This window comes from Convolutriloba macropyga, chromosome 2 (genome assembly GCF_964194025.1).
Source record: "Convolutriloba macropyga chromosome 2, txConMacr16.3, whole genome shotgun sequence".
Taxonomy (NCBI): domain Eukaryota; kingdom Metazoa; phylum Xenacoelomorpha; order Acoela; family Convolutidae; genus Convolutriloba; species Convolutriloba macropyga.
In genome coordinates, this window is record NC_134469.1 from 69,014,261 (window position 1) to 69,037,094 (window position 22,834).

The 22,834-nt window shown below is 37.2% G+C and overlaps 1 protein-coding gene across 4 annotated transcripts in view; it reads right to left on the reverse strand.

Annotated features, from left to right (window-relative positions):
* Nucleotides 1–22,834, reverse strand: part of LOC142334651 (uncharacterized) — a 148,532-nt gene that overhangs the window by 66,775 nt on the left and 58,923 nt on the right. For all 4 annotated transcript variants that reach the window (XM_075382856.1, XM_075382857.1, XM_075382859.1 and 1 more), the window contains one exon: nucleotides 15,117–15,539. In XM_075382856.1, the coding sequence (XP_075238971.1) occupies nucleotides 15,117–15,539 (423 nt within the window). The remainder of the gene's footprint in view (nucleotides 1–15,116; nucleotides 15,540–22,834) is intronic.

Consider the following 22,834-nt stretch of genomic DNA (forward strand, 5'->3'; position numbering starts at 1 on the left):
ACAACTACATTAAAAAATAAAAAAATTAAAAAAAAAGTAAAAACTCGAAAAACGCACGAAAATCGGCAAAAATGTCCAAAATTACTCAAGTTTCCTTCACGAAAACTCAGAATAAAAATCAATCAATTTCAAAGAGCACTAAAACCAATTTAACAAAAAATTTCAACCGCAAACTGCTTCGATAAAGCCGCACGTGATCAGAAAAATTTCGCTCGCTAGCGGAAAAATTTTGACACATAATTTTTTCTCTCCCTCTCTTTGTGAAAAACGAAAAGAACAGAAAATCATTCTCTTCTCTTTGTGCATCATTTGAGTCAGCCATTCGACATAAACACTTAGCTTTCACGTGCGGAATTGGTTTTACATACACCAAATTATTGATAAATACACCAAATTATTGATAAATAAAAACATAGCAGGATAAGTCCTGACACAACAACGAATATTCATTGACTAACCAAAAAGCCTAAAACCTTTTAACAAATAAAGGTGAAAACTGTAAAGAGGGAATGGTGCGTCTTTGGGTAGACGATATAGTGACATTAGGATTTCAGGAGGACTTTAAAAAATTCAAAACAAATCCTTCATGAGCATTTTCAAATTAGCAGTTAATGAGACCTAAACTGATTCTTGAATGTTAGAGGAGTTAAACGTGAGCCTCTCAAAGACAATGGAAACACGATTATTTGTTAGCCTGAATCTGTCAAAATTAAATTCACCAAAATAGATGGAAATGAGCATAGAGAAAGGCAATCATGTGATTATAGTGGGATGCTCGAACTATCTGGCATTAAGTACACCAGATAATTCGACCGCAGCTAATTTATTGAGTTCCTTTATTAAAAATCCTGGAAGGCGACATTGGAATGAGGCAAAAAAGTGTTTTTGTTAACTGAAAGGAGAGAAAATGACTCAAAGTCAGACAAGATTTCAAGAGAAAGTGCGAGAACCTGGAAATGACAGGGTTTTCAGACTCAGATGAAGCAGGCAATATAGACCACAGTAAAAGCAGAAGTGGTTATTGTTTTAATATTAACATAAGTTCAGATACAGTCAGTTGGCCTAGGAAGTTACAAAAGTGTATGTGTCTCCCTACATTCTGAAGGTGAGCTGGTCGCTGTAGTCTTCTATTTGAAGCCGTACACTTAGCAGTTAGCAAAGCTATCAGGAGAAAAAACTTAGATCTTCAGCAGCTAGTAGACGTCTTGGTAGACAACCAAACATGTATTGCTCTTGTTAAAAATTCTATGAATCACCGAAATCCAAAGCACTTTGCATTAAAAGTCCACTTCGCACATAATTTAGTCAAAAGTAAGCTATTAGAGCTAAAACTACTTGCCTACAGATCGCACGACCGCGTACACTTTTACAAAAGCATTGCGGAGGGCCAAAGTATCACTTTCATGGTGTCCTTCTCGGGAACAAACTATTCACATGATAGGAATATTGAAAGTAAGTTAAGGTTTACTGTTTAAAGTATGAAAAATTATACGTGGCTCGATTAACTCGCTGATTTACATCTTGGTTATTTATGGAATGAGCGAAAGTAACAAATAGCTAACACCTGCTATTTATACCAACGTTGTCCCCAATTTTTCATTTTGCAAGATCCAATGACCCTTGATCTTTTAAAGATTATCACAGTTAAATGCTAGTAAAGATCGGATGTCATGAGGAGACAAGGAAGTTGTTAATTGAAGGTGATCACCAGCAATGTAGAAGTGTGATAATTTGGGGTAAAAAATAAGGGCTGAACTTTCTGCTCTCTCGCGAGTTTTGTCAACTATCAAACATCAATTCTAAATTAAATGTTCGATTACAAGATTTGTCTCAGCAAGAGTTGTTCCCACTAGCCAAAAAAAATATTCCACAGAAGCCTTTTAAAAAACGTCATTTATTACACAAGAGTTCCTTTGACATAACTAATCTTAGCACCATGATTCATAGTGGGGGTCGCAAAGGTCACTCAATATGGTTTGCTTCTGTAGATTTCCTAGAAATCAGTCGCAATGGATAAAATAGATAGTATGCATTTACACTTTTCTAAGAGTTCGATCACATTTCCGGTGGTATCAAAATCGTTCAAAATATGCTGGGAAGATTTTACTCAAAAAAGATTTTACTCAAATAAGAATAATCTCACTGAAATAAGTTGTCTAGATTCACCAGTTTGAACTGAATATTGATTCATAGCACCAATTCTTGACGATTCATTTATATAAATTCGGTGACTAGAATCAACTTGCTCTTATCTCGGTAATCTAACAAGTCAACCTTTCTAAAACTTTTAAGACTGTACTCTGATCAAAATTCTAACAACCCAGACAGACTTGAGCTCATTGCGTAGAGCACGTCCCATTCAAATCTGTTCTGAATGATTGAATCTTTGATACGGGTAAGGATTTCGTCGATTGCCACTTTATCAGTAGGAACTTAATGAATTGGAAAAGTTCCATCCACCTCCTTGTCCCGAATAAGGTCAAACTTTGTCTCAAGATGCTGGCTCCTCTTGTGTATGTCTGGATTAAGGCACAATTTGATACAACAGCGGTTGTCCTCTCCAATTTTTTATTGGAAGTTGCTGTTGGATGCCGAAATACTGCCGAAATGTTGTTTCAGATACAATGCTACTTGAACTGCTGAGACCATGACCTGATATTCTGCTTTTGATCAACCGTAACTTTTATGAAAGAGCAACCGTGGCCTGCGTCTTGACGTTCCACATGTGTGCTGCGCCATGTCCTTTGAGTTTGAAGTAATAGCCCGTCGTTGAATTTCTGTCGTTCACATCACCAGACCAGTCTGGATCACTTTCCCCTACTAAATCATAAATACTCTTTTCTGTAAGTAAGTTTTAAAGCTCTTGAACCTTGCAGATATCACAGGAGTCGTTTTCCGCAAAACCAGCATTTATTAGTAAGTGCATTCATGTGTCTGGACAAAATGGTTACTAAACATGATGTTTTGCCTCGTCTGTTAGGCCAGATACAGAAATGATCCAACCAAGCTTCTGTAGATCCTTTGATCCACTTCTCTCGTCTCCGTTTTGTGCTGTCTGAAGTTTCAAAATCAAATCAGCTGGAGTTCTTACCTAAGGGTTTGCATTGATCCATTTGAAACCGCTCAAGCATTGTTTCTATCTAGAGTTCTTGGTCAACTGTTACTTCGTCCTCTTCCCGTCTGGTTCTTAGACCAAGAAACCAGCGTAGTCTTCCTCGTCTTGCATGTGAAATGACCTTCTTGACATCGGAGATCAATGTCATGCTTTTTGATGCTACTATGAAGACGTCAACTCAGACCAAGATGAAGGTGTGACCATCTGTATCTGCTCTAGCGAACGAGCAATGATTAGTCCTGATTCTGGTGAACCCCTGTCTCAGTAGGAACTTTCCTAGCTCCTTACACCAGTTGCTAGCAGCCAGTTTCAATCAATAAATTGATTTAATTAACCCACATATTAACTCGCCTCCATCTTATCCTTCTTTTACAAACTCATGCGGCTGTTCCAGATACACTTCCTCCATGGGTGATTGCAGGAAAGCCGCCGTGACATCAAACAGGAGCATCACATGGCCTTGCCTCGCTGATAGTTGAAGGAAGTAGAATCTTGAACATCTCTGGCTTACAGGTAAGCGACCAAGTCTTAAAGTAGTCCAGTCCTTCCTTTTGTTTGAAGCCCTTCAAAATAGCGTGCTCTGTATTTGTCGACTTGACCACTGGGTCCCAATTTCACTTGTAGGCCCATTTGCCCGGTATGACATCCGCCTGTGGGTGGTCTCACCAGGTTCCAAATCTTGTTGTCTTGGAGTGCCTTGACCCCGTCCTCCATCGCTCGGTGCCAATGGTCCCAGTCCTCACTTTGCCCGGCTTCGTAGACTGTTTTGGGTTCCACATAGTCACCCTCAGTCACAACAAGATGGGTTCTGACTTCTCCAAAAAATTCCCGAACAATTCTTGCTCGTGGCCCTCATCTGGGCTCTGCCAATTCCCCTTGACCCAGTATCTCTTCAGCGAAACCAACTGTCTCTGACTGTGAGAAGTCCTCTGTGTCACTGTTTTCCAGTGAATCCGAGTCTCTGAGACTCCCTCTTGTTGCAGTAGATTCTTCATCTAGTGCTGCTTGCTCAACATCCGGGACCTCTCGTCTCGGGGTCGTTTATTGTGTGTTCACGCTCCCTGTATCACGGTACTCCCATTTTTTTTACAGATGTGCCCTGCTTCTCTTTGCTGCCATCGTCCTGATGACCATCATCTGGGTGCCTAATCACTAGTTGCTATGACCCCTCGTCTAGTAGTCAGGCGTCTCTGTGTTATCTGGGATTGAGCCAAGTTCGGAATCCTTGATGATTGCATCTCCAACTACCACCACCTTGCGTGTTTTAGGTACGCACAATAGGTATCCGTTGTCTCCTTCAGTGTAACTCACAAAATTTCCTTCCAGTTCCTAGGGTTCAAGTTTATTGACGTCTCTCCCTCTTCCTCATGAAGACTGTGCAACAAAAAAGGTTTTATACCTCGCAGCGGCTATCCTACATCGCTCGGTGCCAATGGTCCCAGTCGTCACTTTGCTCGGCTTCGTACACTGTTTTGTGTTCCAAATAGTCTCCCTCAGTCACAACAAGATGGGTTCTAACTTCTCCAAAAAATCTGGAACAATCCTTGCTCCTCAACCTCGTCGGGGCTCTGCCAAGTCCGCTTGATCCAGTGCCTCTTCAGCGAAAACAACTGTCTCTGACTGTGATAATTCCTCTGTCACTGTCGCCTAGTGACTCCGAGTCTCAGACTCCCTCTTGTTGTAGTAGATTCTTCATATAGTGCTGCTTACTCAACATCCGAGGCATCTTGTCTCAGTGTCGTTTCTTGTGAGTTCACGCTCTCTGCCTCATGGCACTCCACTTTTATTGCAGTAGATGTGCCATTTCTCGTTGTTGCCATCGCCCTGATGACCATCATCTGGGTGCCCAATCCCCAGTTGCTGTGACCCCTCTATTAGGTTTGTGCCCAACCCGACTATTAGGTATCCGTTGTCTCCTTCAGTGTAACTCACAAACTTTCCTTCCAGTGACTAGGGTTCGAGTTTATTAACATCTCTCCCTCTTCCTCATGAAGACTGTGCAACCAAAAAGGTTTTATACCTCGCAGCGGCTATCCTTCATCGCTCGGTGCCAATGGTCCAAGTGGTCATTTTGCTCGGCTTCGCACACTGTTTTATGTTCCACATAGTCACCCTCAGTCACAACAATACGGGTTCTAACTTCTCCAAAAAAATCCGGAACAATCCTTGCTCGTCACCCTCGTCGGGGCTCTGCCAAGTCCGCTTGATCCAGTGCCTCTCCAGCGAAAACAACTGTCTCTGAGTGTGATAATTCTTCTGTGTCACTGTCGCCTAGTGACTCCGAGTCTCAGACTCCCTCTTGTTGCAGTAGATTCTTCATCTGGTGCTGCTTACTCAACATCCAAGGTCTCTCGTCTCAGTTTCGTTTCTTGTGAGTTCACGCTCTCTGCGTCATGGCAGTCCCCTTTTATTGCAGTAGATGTGCCATTTCTCGTTGTTGCCATCGCCCTGATGACCATCATCTGGGTGCCCAATCCCCAGTTGCTGTGACCCCTCTTCTAGTTGATGGGGCGTCTCTGTGTTGTCAGGGATGGAGCCAAGTTCGGACTCCTTGATGATCACATCTCCAACTGCCACCACCTTGCGTGTGTTGGGTACGTACATTAGGTATCCGTTGTCTCCTTCAGTGTAACTCACAAACTTTTCTTCCAGTGCCTAGGGTTCAAGTTTATTGACGTCTCTCCCTCTTCCTCGTGAAGACTGTGCGAGCAAAATTGTTTAATAACTCGCACCGGCTATGCTGGGCAATTTTATCGTATCACAACCAAGTTTCCGACGCTTGCTGCGTGAAAATTGCTGCTACCCACATCATAATGGGAAGCTCTAACTCAACGGACAAAAATCTAGCCATCTCCAGCAGTGTCTTATTGCACCTCTCAGCTAACCCATTCTGTTGTGCCGTCTCTGTTATGGTCTCCTGTAGAATGCCTGCATATAAGCAGCACATCTAAGCAGTATACTCCTTCGCATTGTCTTGCCTTAGCTTCTCTGGCGTCCCACAATGAGAACCAAAAGACGATCCACTACAGCTTCTCTTCTGCTCGCGTTTTTGCCACTCTTGGTACTTGAGTCTTTGTTATCTTGGCCAATGCGCACACATTGCACACATCATCGAGTTTCCCCACTGTCTCTGGCTTGATTCAAATGACCCAATCGTCTGTGCCATTCCTCGCACAGTTAAGTTTTACGCCGTTCGAACTGATCTTAAAATCATTAACGCTGCAGGGTCAATAAAACAAAGAATTTTCTTGTGTTAGCTTTACCCGAGTTCCCTTCTGGAGTTTCATGTAGCTATTTCCTTTCTCGAAAGAAAAGCTATGTCCCAACTCCGTGAATCTTGGGACTGATATGAGGTTTGAGGAAAAATGAGACACACAAAACATTCTTGAGTTCGCATTGGAATTCCCCTTTGTTTGAGGGTATGCTAATCCTCACACAGCTTCTGCCCACTACCCCGGAAGCTTCTCCATTGGGATTTGACAACAGATTGGATGGGCACGAAGTCTAGGAACACGTCGATGTTTGTCACTGTCATCTGTACAACCACTGCCCACCAGAATGCCTGCTGTCTTCCACTTTGTAAGAGCAGCCCAGTATTTCTCGTTTGGTGTAGCCAATGTGGGACACATTGCCACTGACGCGTGTTCGCCTCCATCTCTTTGTCTCTCGCATGCCCTGTCTAGGTGACCTTTCTCACCACATTTGCTGCATTGTGCTGTCTCCTCCCTCCTGCATTCCTCGGCAAAGTATGCAGGGATCCCACAAAGAAAAGAGTTTCCTCACATACGTCCCTTCCTGAAGTCACGCTTCACTGCCAGTGACTACTGAGCTACTTTGTTCCTTGTGTCTCTGTGCTGTGCTCTCATGGAAGTTCAGCAGCCTTTTCCTCAACTCTGGAGTTCGTTGCCCGATTGAAGTTTTCCTGTATAACAAAACTTTCACACCTCATTGGCAGACCATTGAGGACCAAGGCGTTGAAGAGCGTCTCTGAGACTGTTCCCCTGCTTCTTGTAGCCTTGTGAGCAACTCCTGTGCTCTGATGAAGAAGCTGTCCAAATCCTCAGAATCCTCGAGCTGCAGTCGAGCAAGCTGTGAAACCAAATCACACCTCGGGGTCTCCACACTGAAATCTCTCTGGCAAAAGCGTCCAAGCCTTTGCTCCATCTCCGATGCCGTCATCTCGCACACAGTCAAGTATCTCTCATCAGCATGAGGGTTGTTGCATTTAGAGTCAGTGGCAGATGACACCACACATTTGGTTTCTCCATGATGTCTGCAATTTCGTTCTCATATGCATCTTTCAGCACCTTGTAGTTCTTCTCATCATCGATTGTCCCATTGGTTGGTGGAGCAGGCTCATTGGGTTGTTTCTCTGGCCCAAATAGTGATTTGTAGTCATTTCGTCTGCATCATTGCCACAAATCTTGTGCTTAAGATTGGAAAGTCTTGTGCCTTTCCAGTGTAGGTCAGCAGCTTCAACGTCTGTTGATCCATCGTAGCTTGAGCAGGTAAAACAGTTGTGAAAAAACCTACTAAGCAGAGAAGGTACTAAGCAGGCGTTTCTTAATTATGTAGAAAAATTAATTCCTCAAAAGGAGAGTACAACAAACCCAATATTGTAAAGTAGAACTTACAACTACAGAGATTTATAGGAGATATCTGATTATTAGATAAAAATTATTTGATTTTAAGGATTAAAAAATCTCAAAAATCAGCTGTATACATCACATTATCAGTGCGAGAAAGTGAAGAGACAAACTAGTCATAGCAATATGATTTATAGTGGGGTCACAAGGGTTTTTCAATATGGTTTGCTTTTGGAAACTTCCTAGATATCAGTCGCAACGGATACCATAGATAGTATGCATTTACGTTTTCTAAGAACTCACATTTCCGGTGGCATCATAATCATTCAATATATGCTGGGAAGATTTTACAAGAAAAAACCTCACTCGAATAATAGTTATCTAGATTCACCAGTTTCAACCGAATATTGATTCTAAGCACCAATTCTTGGCGATTAATATATATAAAGTGACTAGAATCAATTTGCTCTTGTAATCTGGCAAGTCACTTTCTTGCTAATAATTCTAACTAAGTTCAAGACTACAGTTTGATCGAAATTCGAACAGTTCAAAACTATTTTTTGTCTCTCAAATCTGCCTAGTAAATGGTATGCAAGACCAAAATAAAATAAACTGAAAAATCACAAAAAAATTTCAACCAATGAAAACAATTGCAAATCTTATGCGAAAGTTGACGAAATTCGAGAAATTAAATTCATGAGAACAATTTTGCATCGCTCTTCTAAAAATGTCCTCTATCTGCAATGTCGTAAAAAGCGATCGCGGTCAAAACCTTAAATCCATCAATAACGTTAAACATTAATAGACAGAAAAGAGCCGTTAAACAGAACATTAAATAGCCACGAGATTATATTTTGATTAATAATCTTTATACTCATACAAAAAAAATCTCTAGTTAAACATAGCCGGCAGATTGCCAGAAAATAACCGCCTTTAACACGTTTGCACATCGGAAACAGGAAAAAAAAGAACAGACAAATTGACCTAAAATGTTTCGGCTTTTTTCACAAAAAATAATAAATCACAAAAATATTTCACAATATTTCACAAAATTGAAATATTTCACAATTTTTCACAAAAATGAGAAAAATTCGTTGCACACACAACCTCGGGCAAGCCAAAATAAGCACAAGAGCATCTGTATATTTGAAATAAGCAAAAAACTAAGAAACGAAAAATGTTAACAATTTTTGCAGTTTTCGTCAAATTTCGAAGGAAAAAATTACTTGATACCACAGAACCTGTTTTTAATTTAAAATAAAAACTGCCCCCTGCGCCCTATGCTTAATTTCAATCATAAGTAAAAGCATGAAAAAACAATGGGTATTGCTTAAAAAGGCTTAAAAGCGGAGAGTTTGTTGAAAAACATTCAAATTAGCAAAGAACTACTTTTCATGATCAAAAACTTCGAAAGTCAGTCAAACCAACCTGAAAATTAAAACTTTAATCAAAAATACCTTTTTAGAGATCATAAAAACTCAGTTTCATTTAAGTTCCAAAACAAAAAAATGCATTTCTTAAAAAATGCATTTTCGAAAAAAAAAAATTGAAAAATCCGCAGGTTAAACAAAAAATGATTAATTTATTTTAAATATTCTTTTATCAAGCCTTTCTATGCGCTCACTTAGTAAAAAAATTCTAATATCAATTTCAATTCATCAATTGAACTTAAATGAAACTGAAGAAAAAACTGAAAGGGAAAAAACTTCAAAAACCGAAAAAATCATCAAAAAATGTTCAAATTTTGCCTGTTTTCATAAAATACACACTTAAATTCATTTTTGGTAAATCAAAAGGCCAACACTCATTGAAAAATTAATTGTAACCAATAAAGTTACCTCAGACACTAAAACATGAAAAAAACAGGAACCGCTAAAAAATTAATTTTGCAATATCAAAAAAATAGCTTAAGATTGCATGTCAAAATCTAATATACAACTGAGATGGTCACAAACGCTTCCAAAGGTACAGGTACTATTAAATATGTTTTAGAAAAACCAAAATACCAGAAAAAAATTGAACTGAGATTTTAAAAAATGCATCGAGAAAACCGAGTGGTCAAAAAATATTTGCTCGCTGAGCGAAAACTTTCACACCCACATTTCTCCCTGTTTCAAAAGAAGGCATGAACAAAAGAACCACTCTTTTCTCCACTCTTTGAATTTGTTCACTGAAACAATCTTTTCAAACTTTATTTACTCCCTGAAATTCCGGCTTTCTTGCAGGCTCACTTATAAAAAACAACAGAAAACCATAAAGCCTCTTCGAGTGAAACAAAAACAAAACCATAAAGCCCTTTCGAGTCTTAAAAAACAGAAAACCATAAAGCCTCTTCGAGTGTTAAAAAGGAAAGCGCATAAATAATAGCCGTTGAGAGGCTGAGTGTGGCTATTAATAATCTGTATACTCGTAATATATATAATAAATATTAACTAGTTTTAAGAAAATTTTTAATTTGAAATTTTAGTACCGATGAGTACCGTCTTTGATGTGAATATATTTAACAGAAATGGCTCATTGGTAAACTGAAAATTAGTTTTGAAGCCATAATTCCTTGTTCAGATACAATGATGCCAACTTTTCAAACAGTGTCGCAGGTACATAAGAACCAAAACCGAAAAAAAACTAAAACTTTATTCAAGCATACTCTTCACACTACATCTAAAACATAGCTTAACGCCATATTTTTGATTCATTTCCTTTTGCGGCCAGATCAAAACTGCTACTCAAATTTGGCATCAAAAACCACGAAAATATTTGAATAGACCTTAAATTGAGACAGTATCCCAATGCTTTACAAACTCCTTGAAATATTAAAACAAGAAAACCGTACCCAACTGTCTTATAGCTTCACGCCATATTTTTGATCCATTTCCTTTTCCAGCCAGATCAAAACTGCTACTCAAATTTGCCTTCGAAAATCACCAAAATAAATGAATAGACCTTAAAAATAGACAGTATCCCAATACAGTTCAAACTCCTTGCAATATTAAAACAAGAAAACAGTACTCAACTGTCTTAACTTATATAAGAAGGTTCGCCCACAATTTCGCTAAAAACTTTCACTTGTCACAGAAAACCAAATCCAATTGCAAACTCTCAAGTCACTCAAATAACAGCCAAAAGTGAAGTCTTGTATCTGCAACGTCGTTCTATCTGCAACGTTGTATCTGCAAAACAATTCCAGTCAAAAACCTTAAATCCAGCAACAACGATAAACATAGCTGACAGATTGCAAGAAAATAGCCGCGATATTACATTTTGATTTGCATTTTGATTAGGAAAACTAATTGCTGCTTCTGTTATCTAACCTCAATACCCTTCAATTAGAGTGCCACACACTTTTCTTTGTGTGTGCCACTTATCTCATTGATCTTATCTCATTGAAATAAAGAAGTCATTTTGATAGTTGAAGTCATCTTTGAGAGTAAGATAAACTACATGTACTATTACCATAATCCCTCGATTTAAAAAAGCTCCATTAAGAATGAAATATGACGCATCGCACGAAAATCAGTCAAAACTCTAAGAAATATCTTAAAGCGAACTTCAAGTTATCGAGACGACATATGGTCGTAACAAAAATCTTGAAGACGACATTAAAATAAAAGCCACAGATGCAGCAGGAACAGTCGGACTTTCCAAGCAGAACCATAATTGCAGCCACAATTACTATCATTTCTCTTCGAACATTTATTATCGACCTCTAGAAAAATAACGGGAAACATTTGAGCACCGACATCAATGAAACAAGCTAAAATAAAAACAAGTAAAGCATCATTCCGAATCCATACAAACAAGTCACATATACTTAAATCGACAAACACTAAAACCTCGATACCGCAAAGTTTCGTTTTATTTAAAAACATATCTCCTTCCGTTGACAAATTCGTAGGAAGGACAAATGCTGATAGGAACAAAAATTTCAATGAAATAACTCAAAATAATGTTCTTAACTTCTCAGAGCCCCGAAGCTGCAACTGTGACCCAAAAAACATTGTGAAGTCATCATGCAGATAATCTTAGAGACTTATCTTAATTATTTTTTTAAAGAAAACTAAAATTCAGGACTCTAGAAACCACTTTTTAAATTGTCATTTCGACAACTAAAAGAATAATATGATAAATTTCTTTCTTGTTGTAGATATCATAGACAAAAAGAATTCAAAATATTAAAAATATTAAATTAATCATGAAAAAAGGAAAATACTACGCAAAGGCCGAAATCGTTTAATACAAGAAACTATCACCAAGAACATTAGCAGACAATGAATTAATCAAAACTTTTAAAAGCAGTTCTCAGTGCGGCTCAGTGCTCAAGCGCAGTGATTAAATGAAATCAGTTGAAATCCATTAAAAGTGAGAACATAGCCGGCAGATTGCCGGAAATAGCCGCCGTTGACGCGCTTGATGCATATCGTGATTGAAACAGAAAAAGGAAAAAAAGAAGACATAAATTGACCAATTTTTTTTCTGTTTTTTTTTCAGTGTCAAAGGGTGTTCTAATTTGGCGGGCAGTTTCAGTTGGATTCCAAAACTATACTTAATTAAGCTTCTAAACTGAAAGCTAATAAACTAAATACACATTTCAGCTAGCAAACACTCTAATGAACTTTGATAACCTAATTCTCAATGACTTAATGACCGGGCTTTATCGATTTATCCCGTCTCCTTTGATTTTGATCTTTTGACTTTTACAGTAATCACCACATTGTGTAATTGAATTTCTGGAAGAATTAAAAATCCATTCAGTTGAAACAGTGTGTGAAGTAAGTCAGAAGTCAAACATGAAAATCGTGATTCATGTAAAACGAAAAACGTGATCGAAAGGTAAAGCGAATAAAAAAGTGAGAGAGCGCCTAAATAATTTTCGTTGAGAGGCTGACGGCGGCTATTTAAAAAATAAAATAACTGACAACAGCAGAGCGAATAAAACTATAGTCTTTGCAGAATGTTAGAATGATACACGCTAGATTGGGGGGGACTATTATCTTTTGTCCGAATACTATCATTATTTGCATCAGCAGAGATTAAAAATCTTTGATTAAAAACTAAAACCCCTGCTGTTAACGTTTCAACATTGGAAAAATTCAAGCAAGTAAAAAGACATCGAGAAAGCGTGCAACATTTTTTGACAGACTTGAAGCAATAAAAAAAACAAAAATTGACAACGTTAAAATTCACGCATAAACTGGCCTTACAAATTCAAAAATCTGCTACCCAAAAGACACAATGGGAAGCATAAGGCAGATATTCTTAATTTAAAACTAACCAGACGTTAAAAAACTAAATTTTAGGTTTCAGGAAACCAAATGCGTTAGAGCTTTAAAAAATTAAAAACACGTCTCTCTTGTTAATCTTTGTTGAAATTAATTCCAATTAAAGCAAAAATAGAATTTATCGGGACTCAGACAAAAATAATTAAAATATTATATTATTGAGAGAGCCTCCTGTCAATACAGGAAAGTAAAAACTAAATTTAAATATCGGAAACATTTTGACAAAAAGTCGAATGAATTGTTGTTATCAATAGCAATTAAGAAACAAATAATGAGTTTCAAAAACTTAACGCCAAAAAATCGAATTACCAAAAGCATAAGCTGAGAATAAAAGATCCCTGACGCCTCACTGGAAACCTTATTTTAGTAAATTAAAAAACTAAAAACAGGCCCACTAACCTCGGTTGAATTGCTCTCGAACAACAGGCAGGGCAATTTAATTTATAGGGGGCGCAGATTTTATGAATGCAAAATGGCACCCCGAGGGGTTCGAACTCCAGACCTCCAGGATATCAGTCTGACATCTTAAACGCTCAGCGCAACTTAGATACCTCAAAAATCAAAAACTCGATTGTGAAAAAGTAGCTCAACAATGTTCTAAAACAACGGAAAACGGTCGAGCGAAAAGTTTGAACAAAAAAATAGACAAACACCTTTACAATAATTGTCTCAAACTTCGTTCGGGAGCAATTAAAAATTACTCAAATGTTAGGCAGCCCGTCTCTGCGATAATTTTCCGGAGATTTGGGCGGCAATGCGAAAAATCTGAACCACCGAAATCGATTAAATTTAATTAAAATTTTCTTAAAACAAAAACAGCTCACGTCAAAAACAAAATCAATTAGTAGGCAAGGATTATCGAATTTTTTTAATATAGATTGATTGCAAAACAACCCTCTCGAAGATCCAAAAATACAGAAAATAATGAAAACATCCAAGCTAAAAAAAATTGGCAAAGCTAAGCAGATTTTGCACTTGAAATACTATATTAGGCTCACTAAAAACTGTAATATCAATCAGAGGGTTACATATTAATGCAGCATGGATTAAACATAGCCGGCAAATTACCGGAAAATAGCCGCCGTTGACCCGCTTCACGCACATTGGGATAGGAACAGTAGAAAAAAATTGTGATAGAAATTGACAGAATTTTTCTGTGTCAATGTGTTCCTATTTGGTGTGTAAATTCTGCATACTCGGTTAGATTCTAAAATTGCACGTATTTCCGCTTCTAAACGTAGGCTTTTAAGCATAATACTAATGCCAGCTAGCAATCGCTCTAATGAACTTCGTAATAAAAATGACCGCGTTTTATCTGTTTATCCCGTTTCTTTTGATTTTGCTCTTTTGTCGCTCAAAAATAATTCGTTCACACGGCAATTTTACTCACTTGTAACCCCAACAAAAATAGAAGGCCAATAATAGCAACAGCAAATGCTTTGCAGCTATTAAAAGCCGTTCTTTTCTATATTTCTGACATTAAAATCCCAACAAGGGTACAAGAAAAGTTACAGCATAGCAAAAGAAACAATCAAAATTGAGATTTCGAAACAATTGAGATCACTTCATCATCAGATGCTCTTTGCTAGAACATCATATGACGACTGGATTGAAATAACACTTGGCTAATTATATGTACTTTTCTGCAAAAAAACAGTCAGAAAGTCACAACCTCTCACAAAGTCTTACCTCAAAACAATTCTCTTGTTAAGCGAAATAATTGTTCAGCATTGCAGTTTTCTTGTTTTGACTCTTCGGTCAAAATACCACATAAAAGCACTTATCGGAAAAACCAGTATAGAGCCATACTCCTCTTCGTGTCGTTAAAAAAAGAGCAAAATTTGTTTTTATGAGTGAAAAACTACTGGATTTTTGCTGGCTATGGATTAAGGTGGGACCAGTTGGACTAATACATGTTTCTCTAGCAATTGCACTCATTATATAATGCAGTAAAGTAATGTTTTGAAAATGGCTCTTCTAAATGGCTTAACCACGGGAAAATGAAATAGCTAAATTTGCATCAAATCGTTTGACTTCGGATATTCAGTCTTTGACTATTATTAGCCGCAATAGTTGAACGGCAAATCTCGTCATATCGTACAACTCAACTGTCTCTTCGTGATCAATTTAACTGACCTTGCTGAGCGGAGGCAGGTTGGAGGGGGAAAAGTGGCATAGTTTTTGACTTGTGCGATGGAGGAGCGGGCAACAGGTAATCAACTGAAGAGCGTTTTGTGGCTGAGTGAAGTGAGCCAAACATAGGAGATATACCAATACCAACACCACTGCTACTGCTGTTGCTTCCATTGTTATTTCCAGCTCCAGGACTAAACATGACTTCGTGAGGTGTGCTCTTGCACGATGCAATTGCTCGGTGCTGTCTGTTGGCTGGATGCAGAGGGTGGTGGTGGGCGGCAGAGAGATGTATCTGTCGCGACACAAGACTATTTCCACTTTGAGTCGCGCCATGTTGCATCTGCTCATTCTCCATCAGGGCTTCATCATGAGGAGGTTGCAGCTTTAATTTATTGCGCACCATTTTCAGATTAGGTTCCGAATCTAAACAAGCCACCTCTTAAACATAACAGAGTAACGTCGGGCGAATTACTCTCAAACGACCGGTGAGCGGTTGGCTTCGTCAGTAGCTACCCACGGCTTAGTGAGGCTAGCTTTAGCGTAATTGAAGGGGCATGAAGTGGGAGCGCAGGAGGGGGTTAACCGCTCTTCACACCATAAGTATAAGTCTCCAAAACAGTTTCTGTGAATCGTATACTTGCAAATTAGTGAGCTCAAAGGCTCTCAGAGAACTTAATGCCCGCTGGACGCTACCTGTTTATCCTGCTTTGGAGGACAAAAGTCAAATGGGTCAGACGAAAAATCGGTCAAGCGAAGAAATCGCATTAAAAAGACCGAGAGGACTAATATAATTGCTACAAACTTCATTTGAGAGCAATTAACACCAAAAATTGCACGAACGTATAATGTTTACGATGTTCGTCATCCACCTTCCGTTACAATCCATCTGTGTTTTGGCAAAATTTTGTTTAATAATTTGAAGAAATGCCCGTAAATTGTTGAAAATTGTAAATGAGATTAATTGAATCTGTAAAAAAAATTGAACACAGCTTATGAAGGAGAGATTCCGATTAAACGCACACAAATTGTCATAAAAAACATCAATTAGCCGTTTTCAAGCAAAAATCCTGAAACGATTTAAAAAGGTGTCCACACAAAAAATTAATCCGCATTCTATGTGAAATCACCTTCAACAAGCGATTTTAAAAGGGTGCCACAATAATAGTGAAAACAGCAGCAGTTGAATTACCGCCCAACAGAAAACTAGCTCTCGAGTCAAAAACTTGTTCAGACACCTTTTTTCGTCACTGAAAAAAATTCAACAAAACTATTTGCCGCAAAAACCGCAACAAATCGGAGCAACAGATTTCCATTCAGGTCATAGTAATTCCAAACAAACTCAGCATATTGCATGAAAAAAGCCGCCAGGTTCGAACTGAAAAAACAAACAAAAATCAAAATTAAAACAACAAACGAAAAAACTTTACAAAACAAGTACGCGCAAATTTGATTGGATTTTGTAGTTACAAATACTCATATTTCCGCTATTGCTATCAAAACCAACAAACTGTAAAGATTATTGCTAAGACTTATAAGAACAAAGTTCAAGTAGCGAGAAACTGAAACTGGGCTTTATGAGTTTGTCGCATTTCTATTTCTGATTTCAATTTTAATGATACCACTCATTTGAGATTCCATTGCTGAGAAAATGCCGTTTAAAATCGCGTAAACCAGAATGAGCGAGGAATAAAATTAGCTTAGAGAAGTCATTCGCGCAAAATGAACGGGTGTGAACTAAGGTAAAGGAAAACAAATTTTTGTTCGAAGGAGTAAAAAAACAGCTGGACAAGTCCTGTATTACAATACAAAGAATAGAATCAACCAATGACCTGATACTTAACATTTTTACAGGAATATCAAACTAAAACAGGCAAAAAATAAAAACCCTATATTTGCAAAATTAAACAAAATCTAGAAACATTTAGAAAATTTCGTTTCAAAAGATCTAGTGTTTTGAGACAAAAAGCATAACCGGCAGATTGCCGGCAAATAGCCGCCATTGATTCACATAACCAAGATTGGGATTGAATAAGAGAAAAAATGGAAAAAATTATTTTTATACACAAAAATTATTTTAAAGTGCAAACTATTCTAATGTCATTTTGTAGCTCAACATACTCCTGTTTCGGGAGACAACACAGGGGCTAGTACAATTACCAATAAGCATTAGAGATGGTAACTAAGACTTCTAATAGGTAATTTCAAGTAGCGGGCATCTAAAATCGGGCATTATGGGTTTATCCCGTTTCTATTTCTGATTTCGTTTTTTTACTGACTTTGTTCAATTTCAATTGTTTTGCTGAGCAACTGCTGTCTAAAAACACTTTTAGCGAAAGAGAGGAGAGTGAAACTGCGTGAAGGACAAGCCGTGAACTAAGGTAAAGCAAAACAAAATTATTACGAAGTAAAAAAAATTAAAAATAGGAGCGCTATAATAGCCGGCTGAGATGAGGCGGCTATCAATAATAAATAACTTCATTTTATGGACATTTTGACCCTACGCATCCTTAGAATGAGTGCAGAATACAAAAATCTAATTGGAAAAAATGACGGACAAAGCAGAAAAAAGACAAAATTTTTGAAATTGAGAAATCAGAAAATTTTTGAAAACCAAGAGAGTCAAGAAAAAATAAACACATAACTACATTCCAGAATCCCTAATCACAGCGAATTATTTAGAAATTAATTTTGAAAATTAGTGGCCTCATAGCAAAAAAAAACAAACAATAAAACAACCAAATCAAAAAGCATGGCATAGCATAACACTTTAGGTCAATTGCGTGGAAAAAGGCAAAACATAACCGACTAAACGTCGGAAGAATTGCTCTTGAACGACTAGTGGGAGCTCTAATCAATTGCAGCCTGCTTCAGTTGGGGGGGGGCTAAATGGGACTAAGAAGTTCTATAGTGGGCTTCAAATAACCACATTAGAGGTTAACATATACCACTATTAAGATTTAAAGTAAAAAATGACACCAGTTTCGGCGCACTTTTCAGTTGACTTTTAGTATTAAATTGCCACCAATTGAGTTCAGCTGCTTGAAATTGTGATTGAGAGGGAATTTTAGATCACGCGAAATGCAAAAAGTCAAGGGCGCAAAAGTCACTCGAAAAGTCAAAATTGTCAAGCGAAAATTTTGCATAAAAAAAGACACACACGTTTACAATAATTGCTATGAACTACGTTCAAGAGCAATTAAAAACCACAATAAATCCAAGATTCAAAAACTCATTAAAATACTTGAAAGATGATTGGTATTCAACTCATCAAAAATAACAGTCAAAATCAATAGCTAAAAATAAGCTCAACTACACAGCCCGTGATTGCCATCATCAAGACCACAATATAAGCAACAGAAACGGGCAGAACTAAAAAGTCCACCAATATTATTTGGAATATAAGTAGTGACAAAGTTATGAAAACAACTGGTATGAAATCCAGCGACTGATTACACCCATTTTTTGCTCAGTAACCAGCGGTGAGATGTGTCATTAATGGAATTAATTTTGAAGATAGCCAGAAGATTGCGGGAAAACAGCCGCCGTAGACGCACATCAGGATTGAAACAGAAAAAGGAGAATAAAGAGATATAAATTGACAGACTTTCAGAAAGTGTTCTAATTCGGTGGGAAGTTTCGATTAGATTCTAAAACTAAACTTAATTTAGCTTCTAAGCTGAGAGCTATAAAGCGTAATACTAATGTCAGCTAATCGCTCTAATGAACTTTGATAACCTTATGCACTATGACTTAACAACCGGCCCTTATCGGTTTAATTCCATGCGGGAATGAATTTAAAAATCCTATCATTTGAAACAGTGGGTGAAGTCACACGCGAAAATCATAACTTAAAACCTGATCAAAAGATAATTCGAATTTTGAAAAAAGGAGAGCGCCGAAATAATGGCCGTTGAGAGGCTGAAGGCCGCTCTTAATAAGACATCAAAATGAAGACAAAAACGCTTTAGAAGACATGCAAAATTGACAACAATTAAAGTTTAAGAAGTCAAAAAAACATTTGGATATGAACTGAAACGGTTAATTTAATTCATTTATGCCTCATTAGCAACCGATGAGACCTGCCAATAATGGCACTAATATTATAACCTAAGCTAACCTAAAAATTAGCGTAAAAAATTAACTACCACCAGAACTTCCCAGTGATATAAAAACAACTTCATTAATAATCAAACCATTCCACCGAAATGTAAGAACCATAGAAAAATTGCTTCGAAAATCCTTACACTAGTAGGAAATTTTTCTCAATTTCTCTCTCTCTCAAATATAGCAGCATGCAGAAAAGAACCAGACTCTCTTCGCTCCCTTCTGCAATTGTGTTCAGCTACAAATTTCAACATTTCGCCTTTCACGTTTAATAAATTGTGTTTGACAAAACTGGCCAATAAAAGGTTTTGAATTAAAATGCCAAGAATCGGGCCCCAATTTTTTTTAGTTGAAAAGCGTATATCTCAATAGTTAGAAAGCGTAGTTAGAAAAATTTGGTCCCCGAAAGCTGGGTTTTGAGATATTTGTACACACAAAAAAAACACTTCTACACGATTTAGCGGGAAAATGTAGCTAGAAGGTAAAAGTTGAGGAGGCCTGACCTTTATATTGTTTGTTATCCTCCACCTTATGACATGACTACAGACCAAATTGCAAAACATAACCGGCAGACTGCCGCAATAGCTGGGAAATAGAATTGCGTGCCGTAAATCACAGATAGAAACAGATACAGAAATGAGTTGTAGAAGTTATCGCGATCAACATAAAACTTTGATTCAGAGGGGTGGGCATCATTGAGGATATTTTTGGGCGCAAAAAATTTTGACAACGCAACGGTTTGTACCCGAATCCACGGCGTCAAAATCCGACGCATTAGCCAGTCATCTATCGGGCCCTCATAACCTTCTAACCATTCTAACAATCAATTTTGCTTTAGCAACAGACATAGTTTCCAAAGGCGAGCAATTTAGGTCACGCAAAAATCACAAAATCAAACGTGAAAAAAGCGCTGACAAAGTCAAGCCAACAAAAGTACTAGAACAAAAGTAAAAGGAAAAAGCGTCAGACGAGGAAACAAAAAAGATAGCATGACAAGTCCTGACAAAAAATCAAAGAATTTTCATTGACTAAACAAAAGACTAGACCTAGTAGGGACTATGAGTGAACTGGGAAAACCATTTCTAAAAAAATCAGATGAAAAAATTTAAAAAAAAACAGAAAACCAAAGTTAAAATGCAGCATGTGAACAAAACAGACACTTGCAAAAGAGTGAAATTGGGCTTAAACAAAATACTAGGCCTAGAATAAACTATGAATGGATTGAGAAAACCATTAAGAAAGAAAATCCGATCCAAAAAAACGAATAAATAGTAAAAATTAAAGTGAAATTGCTGCATGTGACGCCGCTACCTCACTCTACTTTAAAACTAGAGTGAACACAAATTAATGAACAAAAGACGACCTAGAACGGACTATGAGTGAACTTCGAAAACCATTTCTAAAAAAATCAGATAAAAAAAGGAAAATCAATGTCAAAATGCCGCAAAAGAACAAAAGCCACTAGCTAGAAACGGAAATTTGGTTCAAACAAAAAGAACTAGGCCTAGAATGAACTTTGAAAAAAAATCCGATCCCATAAAAAACAAAAATAGTGAAAAACAAAGTGAAATTACCGGATGTGAACAATAAACCACTAGCGAGAAAGCGAATTTTTGTTTAAACACCGTTTTCTCACTCTTCTTTAAAATTAAAGCAAAAAATCTCACGACGCAAAACCACTCGCTTTATCGCTCCACTTTCTGTTTCGGGGTGACCAAAATCACTACTCCTGAAAAACAATTCAAAGAAGTGTATTAATTTATGACTTGACAATCATTTACAACGCTTTAATAGGCAAATGAGAGCTGTTACTAATGAGATTAAGCAATATGACAACACAAGAACACCAAAAACAAGCAAGACTAAAAATTCAAGTTTTAATTTTTGAAAAGACAGGATTAACATCAAAAACAACAACAACTACTATGAACTCCAACTACCAACCATATTCCTCTATTTCTCAGTAGCAACCTGTCATTAAATGTCGATGAATCCTCTCAATAATATTATTAAATAATAAGACAAAAATAACCGAAAATCGCAAAAAAAAATTTGCTGAAACTTTTTGAAAACACTTATTACAGATGTCACAAAACCCAACAGCTACTGAAGGATGCAAATACAGTTCAAATATTTGATTCAATGACCACGGTTGAGACCTGTCATCCATGAGACTAAGTGATAAAACAGCAATAAATACAACAAATACTAGCAAAACTAAAAAAAATCACTAAGATTCTTATTAACAAACAACCAGCGTAAAAGTCACAAAAAGCAACAGCTATGAACTGAACTGACTTGCTTCAAATGAAGCCTTTTAGCAACCAATGAGACCTTTCAATAATGAGACTAAGTTATGACGACGCAGTTGAAAAGAAAGACTCGCAAAACTAAAAAAAAAATCGATGAATACTAATGAAAACAATAAGTGTCTAAGTTATAGAAAGCACTAACTTTTATCAAAAACGATTAAATCGACAATCTTAACATCTATTAGCAGCATCAGAGACATGTCCCGAATGAGATTAAATGATAAGACATCGAAATGTACAATAAATACCTGCAGAACAAAAATTCACTCTAAATTGATGAGAAAAGGTAGTTTAAAAGTCATGAAAACCACTAGCTATTAACTCGATCCATTAAAATGGTTCTTTTATGAATCATTAGCACCCAATCAGAGTTATCATTGATGATACTAAGTGATAAGACAACAGCTAATTTTAAAAGGGGCAAAATCTAAAATTCACTAACATTTTATAACAAACAGTCGATAAGTCATAAAAAATTTTAGATGCCCCTTAATGAATTCAAGCAAAGGCAAAGAGGCACAAATAGAACACATATGTAACGTCTTAAAAGCACTAAAGGAGAGGAAACTCTGAAAACAGAAGTCAAATTGACGCACCTGAAAAAAAATCCATCTCAAAAACTGGCAAATTGTTCAAAGAATCTCTCACTACACTTTCAAGGTATTTTGAAAAAATTCACGCCTCAAACCTACTCGATTTTTCGCGCCCTTTTCGATTTCAGTGTGACCAAAATCACCACTCTAATTTCACTTCTCACTGACGAGAAAAAGCCGAAAAAAGCATGAACAGATCTTAAAAGACAGCACTCAAATACAATTCAAATTCTTTGAATTGAAAAAACCAAGAGCACCACAATATAGCTCCACTCATCTTACAATGCTATTGTCGTCAAATAGCTTTTCGAATTTCGTTTCGCGGCCACTAAAAAATCAAATTTAAAACGCTATCACCTTTCAGTCCATATCTCATATCTCCTCCTTTAACCGTCACACGAAATTTTGACAAATCTACCGTTTGATTTTCGAAGCATGAAATAACACTAAGAATCAACAATTTAAAAATCCGACCATGCTAATGCTACCGAACAGAGACAGATGACAAAGATAGTTTAGGGCCTATCGAAATATTTTAGATGCGCGGGGCGTTTGATATGACTGTTCAGACAAATTTATACAACACAAATTCACAGTTAAACTTAATGAACCAAATAATACATGAAAAATTGAGCATAAAATTATAACACAAAAAATTCTGCAACAAAAAACGTTAAACCAGAAAAGCGTCTTGTACGTTGGTAGCAGT